An 11,331-nucleotide genomic window follows, 5' to 3' on the forward strand; every position below is an offset into this window, starting at 1 on the left:
ATAACATGTTTTTGTATGATTGGTGAAATGTGAGACGGTCTTCTGAACAAATTGTTATGCCCGGAGACATTAATCCCGGAACAAATATGTTTTGCACTTGCATCAGCACGACTCCATAATGGCGTTGCACACGTTTTCAACGTGACCTTTCGATATTTTTCGATAAGCACGGATGTAAAATTGAATTCAGACTGACACAAATATAAGTCATTCAGTGGAATACTACCTGGATTATATGATTCATTCTGTCCTTGTTCAGAGTGGACCTTAATTACAGTTTGTATAATTTATTTTTCGTGATTACGGAACAACAAACGCTTCCCATCTTGTCGAACGGTATTTCCTCCTCTCCTGATGGCCAGTTCTGGGACTTTAATATAAACGACGTGAGTGTCAACATCTTGACTCCATATGTATGTATCATCAAACCATTGAAATGATGAGGTTTCTCACCACACCGCTTTTGAACGAGTTGCGGCGGCGTCTCCCGTTGGTATCTACCGTCGCAAATAAACATCTACCGATCACCTGCCTTCTCCCACCCCACCATTCTGCAACCCCAAGCCGGCCTCTCTATACTGGGGCCACGCTAAGAAACGATGTACCCCTCCCTCAGTCTAAAGCAGATCAGACTGAAGAGAAACTGGATCTGGACATATGGAAGTCTGTGATGAGGTTGCAGGTCCCCGGGGTGGAGGAGGAGGAGAAACTGGGAGGTGGTGATTGTGCTGCTGGAGGTGTAACAGGGCAGGAGGAGATCTCACCACTGGAGGCCACCAGAGAGCTGATAGTGATGTGGCGTCAGGCTGGGAAGCTGGTGCCAGAGACCATGACTGACGAAGAGCTGGGGATCCTGGCGGAGCTACAAACCAAATCCTCCAAGAAGAAGTACCTGAAATACCTGGCCGTCAAGGAGGGCCACAAGAAAAGCCACAAGCAGAAGCAGGAGAAGAGGAAGGCAGAGAGGAGTGAGAGGATTCAGGAGGACGATAGGATCAGGCCTGGTGGTCTGAGAGGAGAAGAGGAGGGGGAACTGAGGAACACCTTTCTGCTCCAGTTTTGGGGTCGTTCCCTGGATAAGCTGCTGGGCTGGAGGTCGGCCCAGGCCATGGTGTTCGGACAGCCACTGGTGTTTGATATGTCCTACGAACAGCAGATGACTCGTCGGGAGGTGGAGAACACTGTATCCCAGCTGATGGAGGTGGAGGGGTGGAACAGACGAGCAGCGGACCCCTTCCACCTGCACTTCTGTAACTTGCAGCCGGACGGCGGCTACCGCCGGGAGCTGGTTAAACGGTACGGCGCCGAGGCCTGGGAGCGTCTCCTCGTCACCTCCACGGAGCGACGTCACGTGGACCTGTTCCCCCGGGACGACCTGGTCTACCTGACGGCTGACTCCCCTAACGTCCTCCGTACCTTCGACAACTCTAAGGTCTACATCGTAGGCTCCATGGTGGACCGCTCCATCCAATCAGGGCTCTCCTTGGCCAACGCCAAGCGTCTGAAGCTGAACACGGCTCGTCTGCCGCTGGATGACTTCCTCCAATGGGAGACGGGGGCCAAGAACCTGACCCTGGATCAGATGGTACGCATTCTGCTGACGCTGAAGGAGAGAGGGAGGTGGAAGGAGGCGCTGGAGCACGTACCCAAGAGGAAACATGATGGATTCTACCAGGAGAAACCCCAGCAGGACAGAGACAGAGGATCAGATAAGGACAGGAGATTTTTTAGTGGCAGAACCAGAGGAAACACAGGGTTCAGGGCTGGGGACAGAGACTGTGATAGAACATTCACAAGTGGGGACAGAGAGAGGGCATTTAGTAGGAGAGACAGTGTATTGAAGAGTGGGGACAGTGATAGATCAATCAGGACTGGGGACAGAGGAGACAGAGAAGGAGACAGAGACAGAGCAATCAGGACTGGGGACAGAGACCAAGCAATCAGGACTGGGGACAGAGAAAGAGACAGAGATGCTATGGAGGAGTGGAGACAGAGACAGATGAATGGTGTGGTCAGAGAGAGAGGATCCACTAACAGACATAAGGACAGTGTATTCAGTAGCAGAGACAGGGACAGAGAAGGAGACAGGGACAGAGAAGGAGACAGGGACGGAGATAGTACGGAGGAGAGGAGACATAAGGACAGTGTATTCAGTAGCAGAGACAGGTTAACAGTCAGTAAGGAAGCAGGACCGACAGGGGATTCAGAGAACAGGCAGAACACGCAGACCACCACCACGGTACGGACCTCACTAAAAAGCAAGATGGAGGATCGGAACAGTACAGCCAAGAGCGGGAAGAAATGACGAGAGGAAGAGTAACCAGACATTTCTCCTCTGAATGTGCTTCCGTTTCACCATGTTGTGTTAATGGATTCAGAGATGAACTGATGAAAAAGCACTTCTAAATGCCATGAACATTAAACATTTTCATAAGCAACTCAGTGAGACTGTTGATTGTTAAGGAATCTTTGGCGTATTGATACTTTGTGTCAATGTACAACTGAAAAAATACATATAAAACGCAACATGTGAAGCGTTTGTTCCATGTTTTATGAGCTGAAATAAAAAGATACAGAACATTTTCCACATGTACAAAAAGCTTATTTCTCTCAAATCTTTGCACAAATTTGTTTACATCCCTGTTAGTGAGCATTTCTTATTCGTCAAGATAATCCATCCACCTGACAGATGTGGCATATCAAGAAGCTGATTAAACAGCATGATTGTTACACAGGTGCACCTCGTGCAGGGGGACAATAAAAGGCCACTTTGGCAACAGCTCCGGGTGGACATTCCTGCAGTCAGCATGCCAACTGCACTCTCCCTCAAAACTTGAGACACCTGTGGCATTGAGTTGTGTGACAAAACTGCACATTTTATTAAAGTGGCCTGAGGGAGTGTGCAGTTGGCATGCTGACTGCAGGAATGTCCACCAGAGCTGTCGCCAGATATTTTAATGTTAATTTCTCTATCGTAAACTGCCTCCAACATCGCTCCCTCCATGCGTCCAACCGGCCTCAGAACCGCAGACCACATGTAACTACGCTAGCCCAGGACCTCCACATCCGACTTCTTCGCGGTAGGTGGGGTGGGGGGGGGTTGCTGAGGAGTATTTCTGTCTGTAATAAAGCCATTTTGTGGGGAAAAACTTTCTGATTGGTTGGGCCTGGCTCCCCAGTGGAGTGGGCCCACCCATGCCCACCCATGGCTTGCGGACCTGCCCAGTCATGTGAAATCCAGGGCCCTAATGAATTTATTTCAATTGACTGATTTCCTTATAAACTGTAACTCAGTAAAATCTTTGAAATTGTTTGCATTTATATATTTTTGTTCATTATATTTAACCACAAAAATGTTAATGTCATTATATTGTCTAGTTTTAAGTTAAAAACCATTTTCTCCAGTTTAACTTCCATTTATCCTGTATTCAAGCGTTATGATGGATAGATTCTCACTAAACAGGAAATAGATTTAACAAATCTTTAATTCTGGTCTCTGACATGAAAGAATTTAGAAAAATCTTTACAAAGAGAAAAATGGTCAACAACAACCTTTTGCACAAAAAAAAAACATTAATCTTATTTTCTTTCATCTAATTACACGTTTTCTTTAAAAGTGAAATGTTTTCAGTCTCTAAATTGGGAAGATACAGTGCCTTCAGAAAGGACAGTATTCATACCCTTTGACCTGAATTCAAAATGGATTCAATTTATATTTTTTTCTCTCACCCATCTACACACAATACTCTATAATGACAGTGAAAATGTGTTTAGAAATTTTAGCAAATGTGTTGAAAATGAAATAGCATAAATATATCATGTATTCACACCTAAAACACAAGGTCAAATCTACACTTAAGAGTTGTGGCCAAGACAGTGGATGTTAGTGAGTGGCCTAGATAGTTTAAACTTAAAATCTACTTGAACATCTATGGAAAGACCTAAAAAATGGCCGTTTAGCAATGGGATCAACAACCAATTTGCCAGAGCGAGAATAATTCTCACCCATCTACACACGATACCCCATAATGACAAAGTGAAAACATGTTCGGTCAATACCTTAATGGTCAATACTTTGTAGAAGCATCTTTGGCAGCGACTAAAGCTGCGAGTCTTTCCGAGTGAGTCTCTAAGATCTTTCTACGCCTGGATTGTGCAACATTTTGCCCGTTATTCTTTTCTAAATCATTCAAGGTCTGTCAAATTGGTTGTTGATCATTGCTAGACAACCATTTTTAGATCTTTCTATAGATTTTAAAGTCGATTTAAGTCAAAACTGTAACTAGACCACTCAGGAACATTCACTGTCTTCTTGGTAAGTAACTCCAGTGTATATTTGTCCTTGTGTTTCAGGTTTATTGTCCTGATGAAAGGTGAATTCATCTCCCAGTGTCTGGTGGAAAGCAGACTGAACCAGGTTTTCCTCTAGGATTCTTCCTGTGATTGGCTCCAGTCCGTTTATTTTTTTATCCTGAAAAACTCCCCAGGCCTTAACGATTACAAGCATACCCATAACATAATGCAGCCACCACTATGCTTGAAAATATGGAGAGTGGTACTCGGTAATGTGTTGCATTGGATTTGCCCTAAACAGAACACTTTGTATTCAGGACAAAAAGTTAATTTATTTTCCACATTTTTTGCAGTATTACTTTAGTGCTTTGTTTGCAAACAGGATGTATGTTTTGGAATATTTGTATTCTGTACAGCCTTCCTTCTTTTCCCTCTGTCATTTAGGTTAGTATTGTGGAGTAACTACAATGCTGTTGATCCATCCTCAGTTTTCTCCCATCACAGCCATTAAACTCTGTAACTGTTTTAATAAGTCACCATTGGCCTCATGGTGAAATCCCTGAGCGGTTTCCTTCCTCTCCGGCAACTGAGTTAGGAAGGACGTCTGTATCTTTGTAGTGACTGGGTGTATTGATACACCATCCAAAGTGTAATTAATACCTTCTCCATCCTCAAAGGGATATTCCATTTTTACCCATCTACCAATAGGTGCCCTTCTTTACAAGTCATTGGAAAACCTCCCTGGTCTTTGCGGATGAATCAGTGTTTGAAATTCGCTGCTCGTCTGAGGAACCTTAGAGATGATACAGGGATTATCATCAGATCAATTCAATAAATATAACACTCAGAATGAAAACCTGATGGTGAATCAATCATACTGCTGGGGAGGCAGGGAGCCTAGTGGTTAGAGCGTAGAGGCGGCAGGTAGCCTAGTGGTTAGAGCGTAGAGGAGGCAGGGAGCCTAGTGGTTAGAGTGTAGAGGAGGCAGGTAGCCTAGTGGTTAGAGCGTAGAGGAGGCAGGGAGCCTAGTGGTTAGAGCGTAGAGGCGGCAGGTAGCCTAGTGGTTAGAGTGTAGAGGAGGCAGGTAGCCTAGTGGTTAGAGTGTAGAGGAGGCAGGTAGTCTAGTGGTTAGAGCGTAGAGGAGGCAGGGAGCCTAGTGGTTAGAGCGTAGAGGCGGCAGGTAGCCTAGTGGTTAGAGCGTAGAGGAGGCAGGTAGCCTAGTGGTTAGAGCGTAGAGGCGGCAGGTAGCCTAGTGGTTAGAGCGTAGAGGCGGCAGGTAGCCTAGTGGTTAGAGCGTAGAGGAGGCAGGTAGCCTAGTGGTTAGAGCGTAGAGGAGGCAGGTAGCCTAGTGGTTAGAGCGTAGAGGAGGCAGGTAGCCTAGTGGTTAGAGCGTAGAGGCGGCAGGTAGCCTAGTGGTTAGAGTGTAGAGGCGGCAGGTAGCCTAGTGGTTAGAGTGTAGAGGCGGCAGGTAGCCTAGTGGTTAGAGTGTAGAGGAGACAGGTAGCCTAGTGGTTAGAGTGTAGAGGAGGCAGGTAGCCTAGCGGTTAGAGCGTTGGGCCAGTAACCAGCAGGTAACCTAGTGGTTAGAGCGTTGGGCCAGTAACCAGCAGGTAGCCTAGTGGTTAGAGCGTTGGGCCAGTAACCAGCAGGTAGCCTAGTGGTTGGAGCGTTGGGCCAGTAACCAGCAGGTAACCTAGTGGTTAGAGTGTTGGGCCAGTAACCAGCAGGTAGCCTAGTGGTTAGAGAGTTGGGCCAGTAACCAGCAGGTAGCCTAGTGGTTAGAGCGTTGGGTCAGTAACCAGCAGGTAGCCTAGTGGTTAGAGCGTTGGGCCAGTAACCAGCAGGTAGCCTAGTGGTTAGAGCGTTGGGCCAGTAACCAGCAGGTAGCCTAGTGGTTAGAGCGTTGGGCCAGTAACCAGCAGGTAGCCTAGTGGTTAGAGCGTTGGGCCAGTAACCAGCAGGTAGCCTAGTGGTTAGAGCTTTGGGCCAGTAACCAGCAGGTAGCCTAGTGGTTAGAGCGTTGGGCCAGTAACCAGCAGGTAGCCTAGTGGTTAGCTAAAAGCTAGTCCCAACAGTCTTAAAATGTTTCCTTTCCTCATCTCCCTCCCTTATGAATGACCGTCTAATGTCAGGTCTGGTGTAACCTCTCTCAAAGAGTTAAACAACCAGGTGAGGGGAGTTCCTTACTAATTAGTAACCTAGACAACCAGGTGAGGGGAGTTCCTTACTAATTAGTAACCTAGACAACCAGGTGAGGGCAGTTCCTTACTAATTAGTGACCTAGACAACCAGGTGAGGGGAGTTCCTTACTAATTAGTAACCTAGACAACCAGGTGAGGGCAGTTCCTTACTAATTAGTAACCTAGACAACCAGGTGAGGGCAGTTCCTTACTCATTAGTAATCTAGACAACCAGGTGAGGGCAGTTCCTTACTAATTAGTAACCTAGACAACCAGGTGAGGGCAGTTCCTTACTAATTAGTAACCTAGACAACCAGGTGAGGGCAGTTCCTTACTAATTAGTAACCTAGACAACCAGGTGAGGGCAGTTCCTTACTAATTAGTAACCTAGACAACCAGGTGAGGGCAGTTCCTTACTAATTAGTAACCTAGACAACCAGGCGAGGGGAGTTCCTTACTAATTAGTAACCTAGACAACCAGGTGAGGGCAGTTCCTTACTAATTAGTAACCTAGACAACCAGGTGAGGGCAGTTCCTTACTAATTAGTGACCTTAATTCATCAGTCAAGTCCAGGGAAGAATCAGAGACCCACAGACACTCGGCCGTCCGTGGAATTACTTTGACGCGTGTTATATAATTTCAACCATATTATTTTTGGGAAGCCCAAATGATTCTAAGATGAGTACTTTTAAGATTTTCCGAACTCACTTCCTCGTTTAAATCACTTGCTCTGCTCACGTTCTGAAGCCTACAATGCAGTGGGAGGTTCTAAGGGTTATGAGACGGTGATGGACTGAGAGATCAGCCAATTAAAACCAGCGGTTGTTCTGCCGTACTTCCAGTCAAGTCCCGTTCTGAGGCCGCTGTGAAACCAGACGGTTCGACGGAGAGACGGAGAGCCGACTGGTGTTCCTCACAGCGGCCTGCGTTGACCTGTCCAGGTTAAAAGGTCATGACCCCTGCCCTCTGATCCCCTAGAGTACCAGGATGTCTCCGCTGCAGCGCTCGCAGCAGTTGAAGGTGATGTTCTCATAGCGAGTGTAAGGGTGGAACCGGCCGATGCTCTTCTTATTGGTCAGGAAGGCCGAGGGGGAGGAGTCAGAGATAGAGAGGGGGGAGGTTTCTTCCTTGTTGTCTGAACAGGAAATAGGGTCCAGGATCTTCAACACCTGAGAAGGGATTGTGGGGGAGAGAGAGAGATGGGAAGAAGGAGAGAAAGACAGAAAGAGTGAGGTGGTGGTTTCTGGGTAGAGGTCAGTGCGAGTGTCCTGCTGGGGGTCCGACTCCACTTCCTACCTTCTCAGCCATCTTCTCAGCAGGCGTGTGTGAGGTGTTAGGGAGCTCTGAGGCCTGTCTTCCTTTCCTCAGCCCGGCTCCGCCGCTGCTCCCTACAGGCCCTACCTTACCCAGCAGGCGGGAGTTGATGGCTTCTGCCAGCTTGTGATTGGCTAGGGCAAGTTCTCCCGTGCTGAGTGGCTGGGCACTAGGGTAGTAGGTCTGCTGTCGACCCCATTGGAGAGAAACCAGCAGCTGCTCCAGAGACCTGGGAGAGAGACAACACAAACACATCATCTGTATCGCTGGTAATGAAAGTGTGTATCTCAGCAACTTTATGTTCCTATGTGAAGCACAGAAGTCCTACTGTACCTGTGGGTTAACGTCACGTCTGTGTGTTTTAACTGAGCACCAGGTTCATATATCAGTGTTGTATCTGTGGGTTAGCATCACTTCTGTGTGTTTTAACTGAGCACCAGGTTCATATATCAGTGTCGTACCTGTGGGTTAGCATCACGTCTGTGTGTTTTAACTGAGCACCAGGTTCATATATCAGTGTCGTACCTGTGGGTTAGCATCATGTCTCTGGAGAACTCGTCTCTCTCACTCAGCAGGTCTGTGATGGCGCTCTGAGCCTCTCTGGTCTGGTGCTGGAGAGAAACCCTGGCATTGGTCAGCTCCTCCGCCATCACTCTTGAAGAGATACCACACACACAACAGTCAGTCAATACACACTGACAAACACACACACACACACACACAAACACACACACACACACACACACACACACACACACACACCTGGAGGCCAGGAACTTGGTCCTCCAGACGTCACATTGTATGGACATGCGTTCCAGCTGTTCTGCCGTGGAGGCCAGGCTGCGACCCAGAGCCTCGTTCTCTAAGATCATCTGGTTCTTCTCTCTGGCCAGACGCTCAAAGTGGTACTGCAGGTCGTCCCCTACAGAGGCTACCAGCAACTTCTTCAACTCTCTGTTCACCTATAGGAGAATACAGATGTTGAGTTGGTTTAAATATGGACCGAAGTACTGTATTTCATGTGCCGACAGATTCTTAAAACATAAGTACTATCGTTATTTTATCGGGACAAAGGCAAGTGCTGAAAACTCAGGATCCAGATTAATTCCTACAGTCACTGAACAAAACTCAGGATCCAGATATAATCCTACAGTCACTGAACAAAACTCAGGACCCAGATATAATCCTACAATCACTGAACAAAACTCAGGATCCAGATTAAGTCTTACAGTCACTGAACAAAACTCAGGATCCAGATATAATCCTACAGTCACTGAACAAAACTCAGGATCCAGATTAAGTCTTACAGTCACTGAACAAAACTCAGGATCCAGATATAATCCTACAGTCACTGAACAAAACTCAGGATCCAGATTAACTCTTACAATCACTGAACAAAACTCAGGATCCAGATATAATCCTACAGTCACTGAACAAAACTCAGGACCCAGATATAATCCTACAGTCACTGAACAAAACTCAGGACCCAGATATAATCCTACAGTCACTGAACAAAACTCAGGATCCAGATATAATCCTACAGTCACTGAACAAAACTCAGGATCCAGATTAACTCCTACAGTCACTGAACAAAACTCAGGATCCAGATTAACTCCTACAGTCACTGAACAATCCCAAATATTGTGGTTAAAAGTGTTAAAAGCCCAAATGCAGCCGTTTTTATCTCAATATCGAATCATTTCTGGGGAACGATTAAGGTCCTTACCGTGATTGTCTTCAATTAAAAATGGTTCAAAAGAAACAGAAATAGCTTCTTAGCTAAGAGTAATTTCTCAAGCAAGAATTTAGTTAGGACTGTCTGGGAGTGGTCTGAATGAGGAAGGGAAAACTGAAAACTAGCTGTTATTGGCAGAGAGGTTTGGAACTCTTTCTTATTGGTCTATTAAATTATTGGTCTGTCACCAGGCAGGCAAAAACTCCACCCCACCAAAACAGGCTGAAATTTCAGGAAGTATTTTCAAATTGCTCTTACACTAAAAGGGCCTTATCATAATTTTCGCAGTAGTACTCCAAACTCAGTGTGGAAATATAAAAACACAGTAATTTGACATTTTTGATGGCACTGGGCCTTTACGTTAACTCATTTACCCACCTCAGTCTGTACGTGGAGCTGGTTGAGGAGCCCCTCCTTGTCCTGCAGCAGTCTTCTCTCTGAGTTCTGCAGCTTCTCAATGGCTCCTCTCAGGTCCTCCAGAGGAGGGGAGGGAGACGGGGGTCGTTCCTCCATCTGCTGCCCAGCCCAGGCCTCTCCTTTCTCCTCAGCCGGACCTACATGACCCCCACTCCGGCTGATGGCGGCACGGGGAACAACGATCCTCACCGCCTCCACCACTACGCAGGCCTCCCGGGGAACCTTCCCCAGGTGGAGCACCCCGGGGGGCTGGGGGGCAGACGCAATGTCTCTGGGACTGGCTCTAGGGCTCTGCTGGGGGGTGGAGTGGGGGCTGTGCTGGAGGCTGGCGGGGGAAGGGTGCGTCGTCTTGGGGCTTTGTTTGGGACTAGCTACTTTAAGTAGTGGCACCGAAGACAGAGGCGTATCCACGACACCGATCTCCTTAGCGACTGGGGGCTCGTCTGTCTCCATGCCGTCGCCGGGGCCCCTGACTGGACGGACGGAACCTGGAACATGGCAGACATTCTGGAATGTTCTCTCTCTCTCTCTCTCATTGTATTGACTGGAGGAGTTATCAGGTCTCAACATCGCTTTGTGTGATTGGCTGAGAGGATGTAAACAACAGTCTGTGAAATGATTTCGGGTGATAACTGCTTACCTCTGTCTGCTACTGCAGCAGTAGACATGACGGTACAGGAAGTTTTCACAACAGTCCAGTCGAATGACAGAGGGACAGGACGATGGATGACTTCCAGGATGGCAGTTAGATCTCTCTCCTGAAGACAGACAAACAAATATTGATTCTGAGTTAACCACCCTGTTAGACATGTTAAACAAATAAAATAAAATAAGAAAGTAGCGAGAGAATATCACACAGCTACCTGTAAATAACTAACGGACTTTTTCTGCCTTCAATTTCTTAAAAAAAAAAATGTTTTGAATTGGTAAAATTAGAGTTAAAACAGCTGACATTTCCAACTATTTGTTTACTTGGCTAGTTAACTAGTTGACTTCAGTCTCTGGCTGAGCTCCGAGGTTAAAATAAGTCACTAGTTATGTGTGGATGAGCTTTAACAGCACTGTCAGCACATGATCCACACCCAGCCGGGTTAGATAAGGACTTCAGAGAACAGACTTCAGCTTTCCTCAGCTAACAGTAACTGACAACAAACCGTGTCCTGGACATAAACTTATAGACATTGTTAGCTAACATTAGCGGTGTAAAATGAAGTGTAACGGTGTCAGAATAAAACACTGTACATACTGTGTTACCCGATGAAAGAAAAACAAAAGATTTCCTCTGTTATTAAATGTTGGTCGCCATCTTGTTTGTGTTGTCACCGGCCGGATACTGTTGGCTTGGCGGACGGGCTGTCCTGCACAAAACTGACTCTGAATCAGCTCCTACG

At 46.8% G+C, this 11,331-nt stretch overlaps 2 protein-coding genes across 2 annotated transcripts; one reads left to right on the forward strand and one right to left on the reverse strand.

Annotated features, from left to right (window-relative positions):
* Positions 1-121: 121 nt before the first annotated feature.
* LOC115181198 (tRNA methyltransferase 10 homolog C) lies at positions 122-2,584 on the forward strand. Its single transcript, XM_029743234.1, has one exon. The coding sequence runs from the start codon at positions 416-418 to the stop codon at positions 2,303-2,305; it is 1,890 nt and encodes a 629-aa protein (XP_029599094.1). The 5' UTR covers positions 122-415; the 3' UTR covers positions 2,306-2,584.
* A 4,538-nt stretch (positions 2,585-7,122) lies between these two features.
* Positions 7,123-11,283, reverse strand: LOC115181200 (golgin-45). The gene is made up of 7 exons (XM_029743237.1): positions 11,187-11,283; positions 10,581-10,698; positions 9,902-10,428; positions 8,551-8,750; positions 8,314-8,442; positions 7,771-8,017; positions 7,123-7,643 (listed from the first exon to the last, which is right to left on the reverse strand). Exons 2-7 carry the CDS (start codon positions 10,606-10,608, stop codon positions 7,449-7,451), a joined length of 1,326 nt encoding a protein of 441 aa, XP_029599097.1. The 5' UTR covers positions 10,609-10,698; positions 11,187-11,283; the 3' UTR covers positions 7,123-7,448.
* Between the last annotated feature and the right edge of the window lie 48 nt (positions 11,284-11,331).

Source organism: Salmo trutta, unplaced genomic scaffold, assembly GCF_901001165.1.
Source record: "Salmo trutta unplaced genomic scaffold, fSalTru1.1, whole genome shotgun sequence".
In the NCBI taxonomy this organism is placed as follows: domain Eukaryota; kingdom Metazoa; phylum Chordata; class Actinopteri; order Salmoniformes; family Salmonidae; genus Salmo; species Salmo trutta.

Bases quoted from the DNA above. Each gene is read 5' to 3' on its own strand.
- LOC115181198 (XM_029743234.1), top strand. From the start codon at position 416: ATGTATCATCAAACCATTGAAATGATGAGGTTTCTCACCACACCGCTT.
- LOC115181200 (XM_029743237.1), bottom strand. From the start codon at position 10,608: ATGTCTACTGCTGCAGTAGCAGACAGAG. The intron at 8,751-9,901 runs GTGGGTAAATGA...ATTCTCCTATAG, and splicing joins AGCTCCACGTACAGACTGAG to GTGAACAGAGAGTTGAAGAA. The intron at 7,644-7,770 runs GTAGGAAGTGGA...ATCCCTTCTCAG, and splicing joins CTGAGAAGATGGCTGAGAAG to GTGTTGAAGATCCTGGACCC.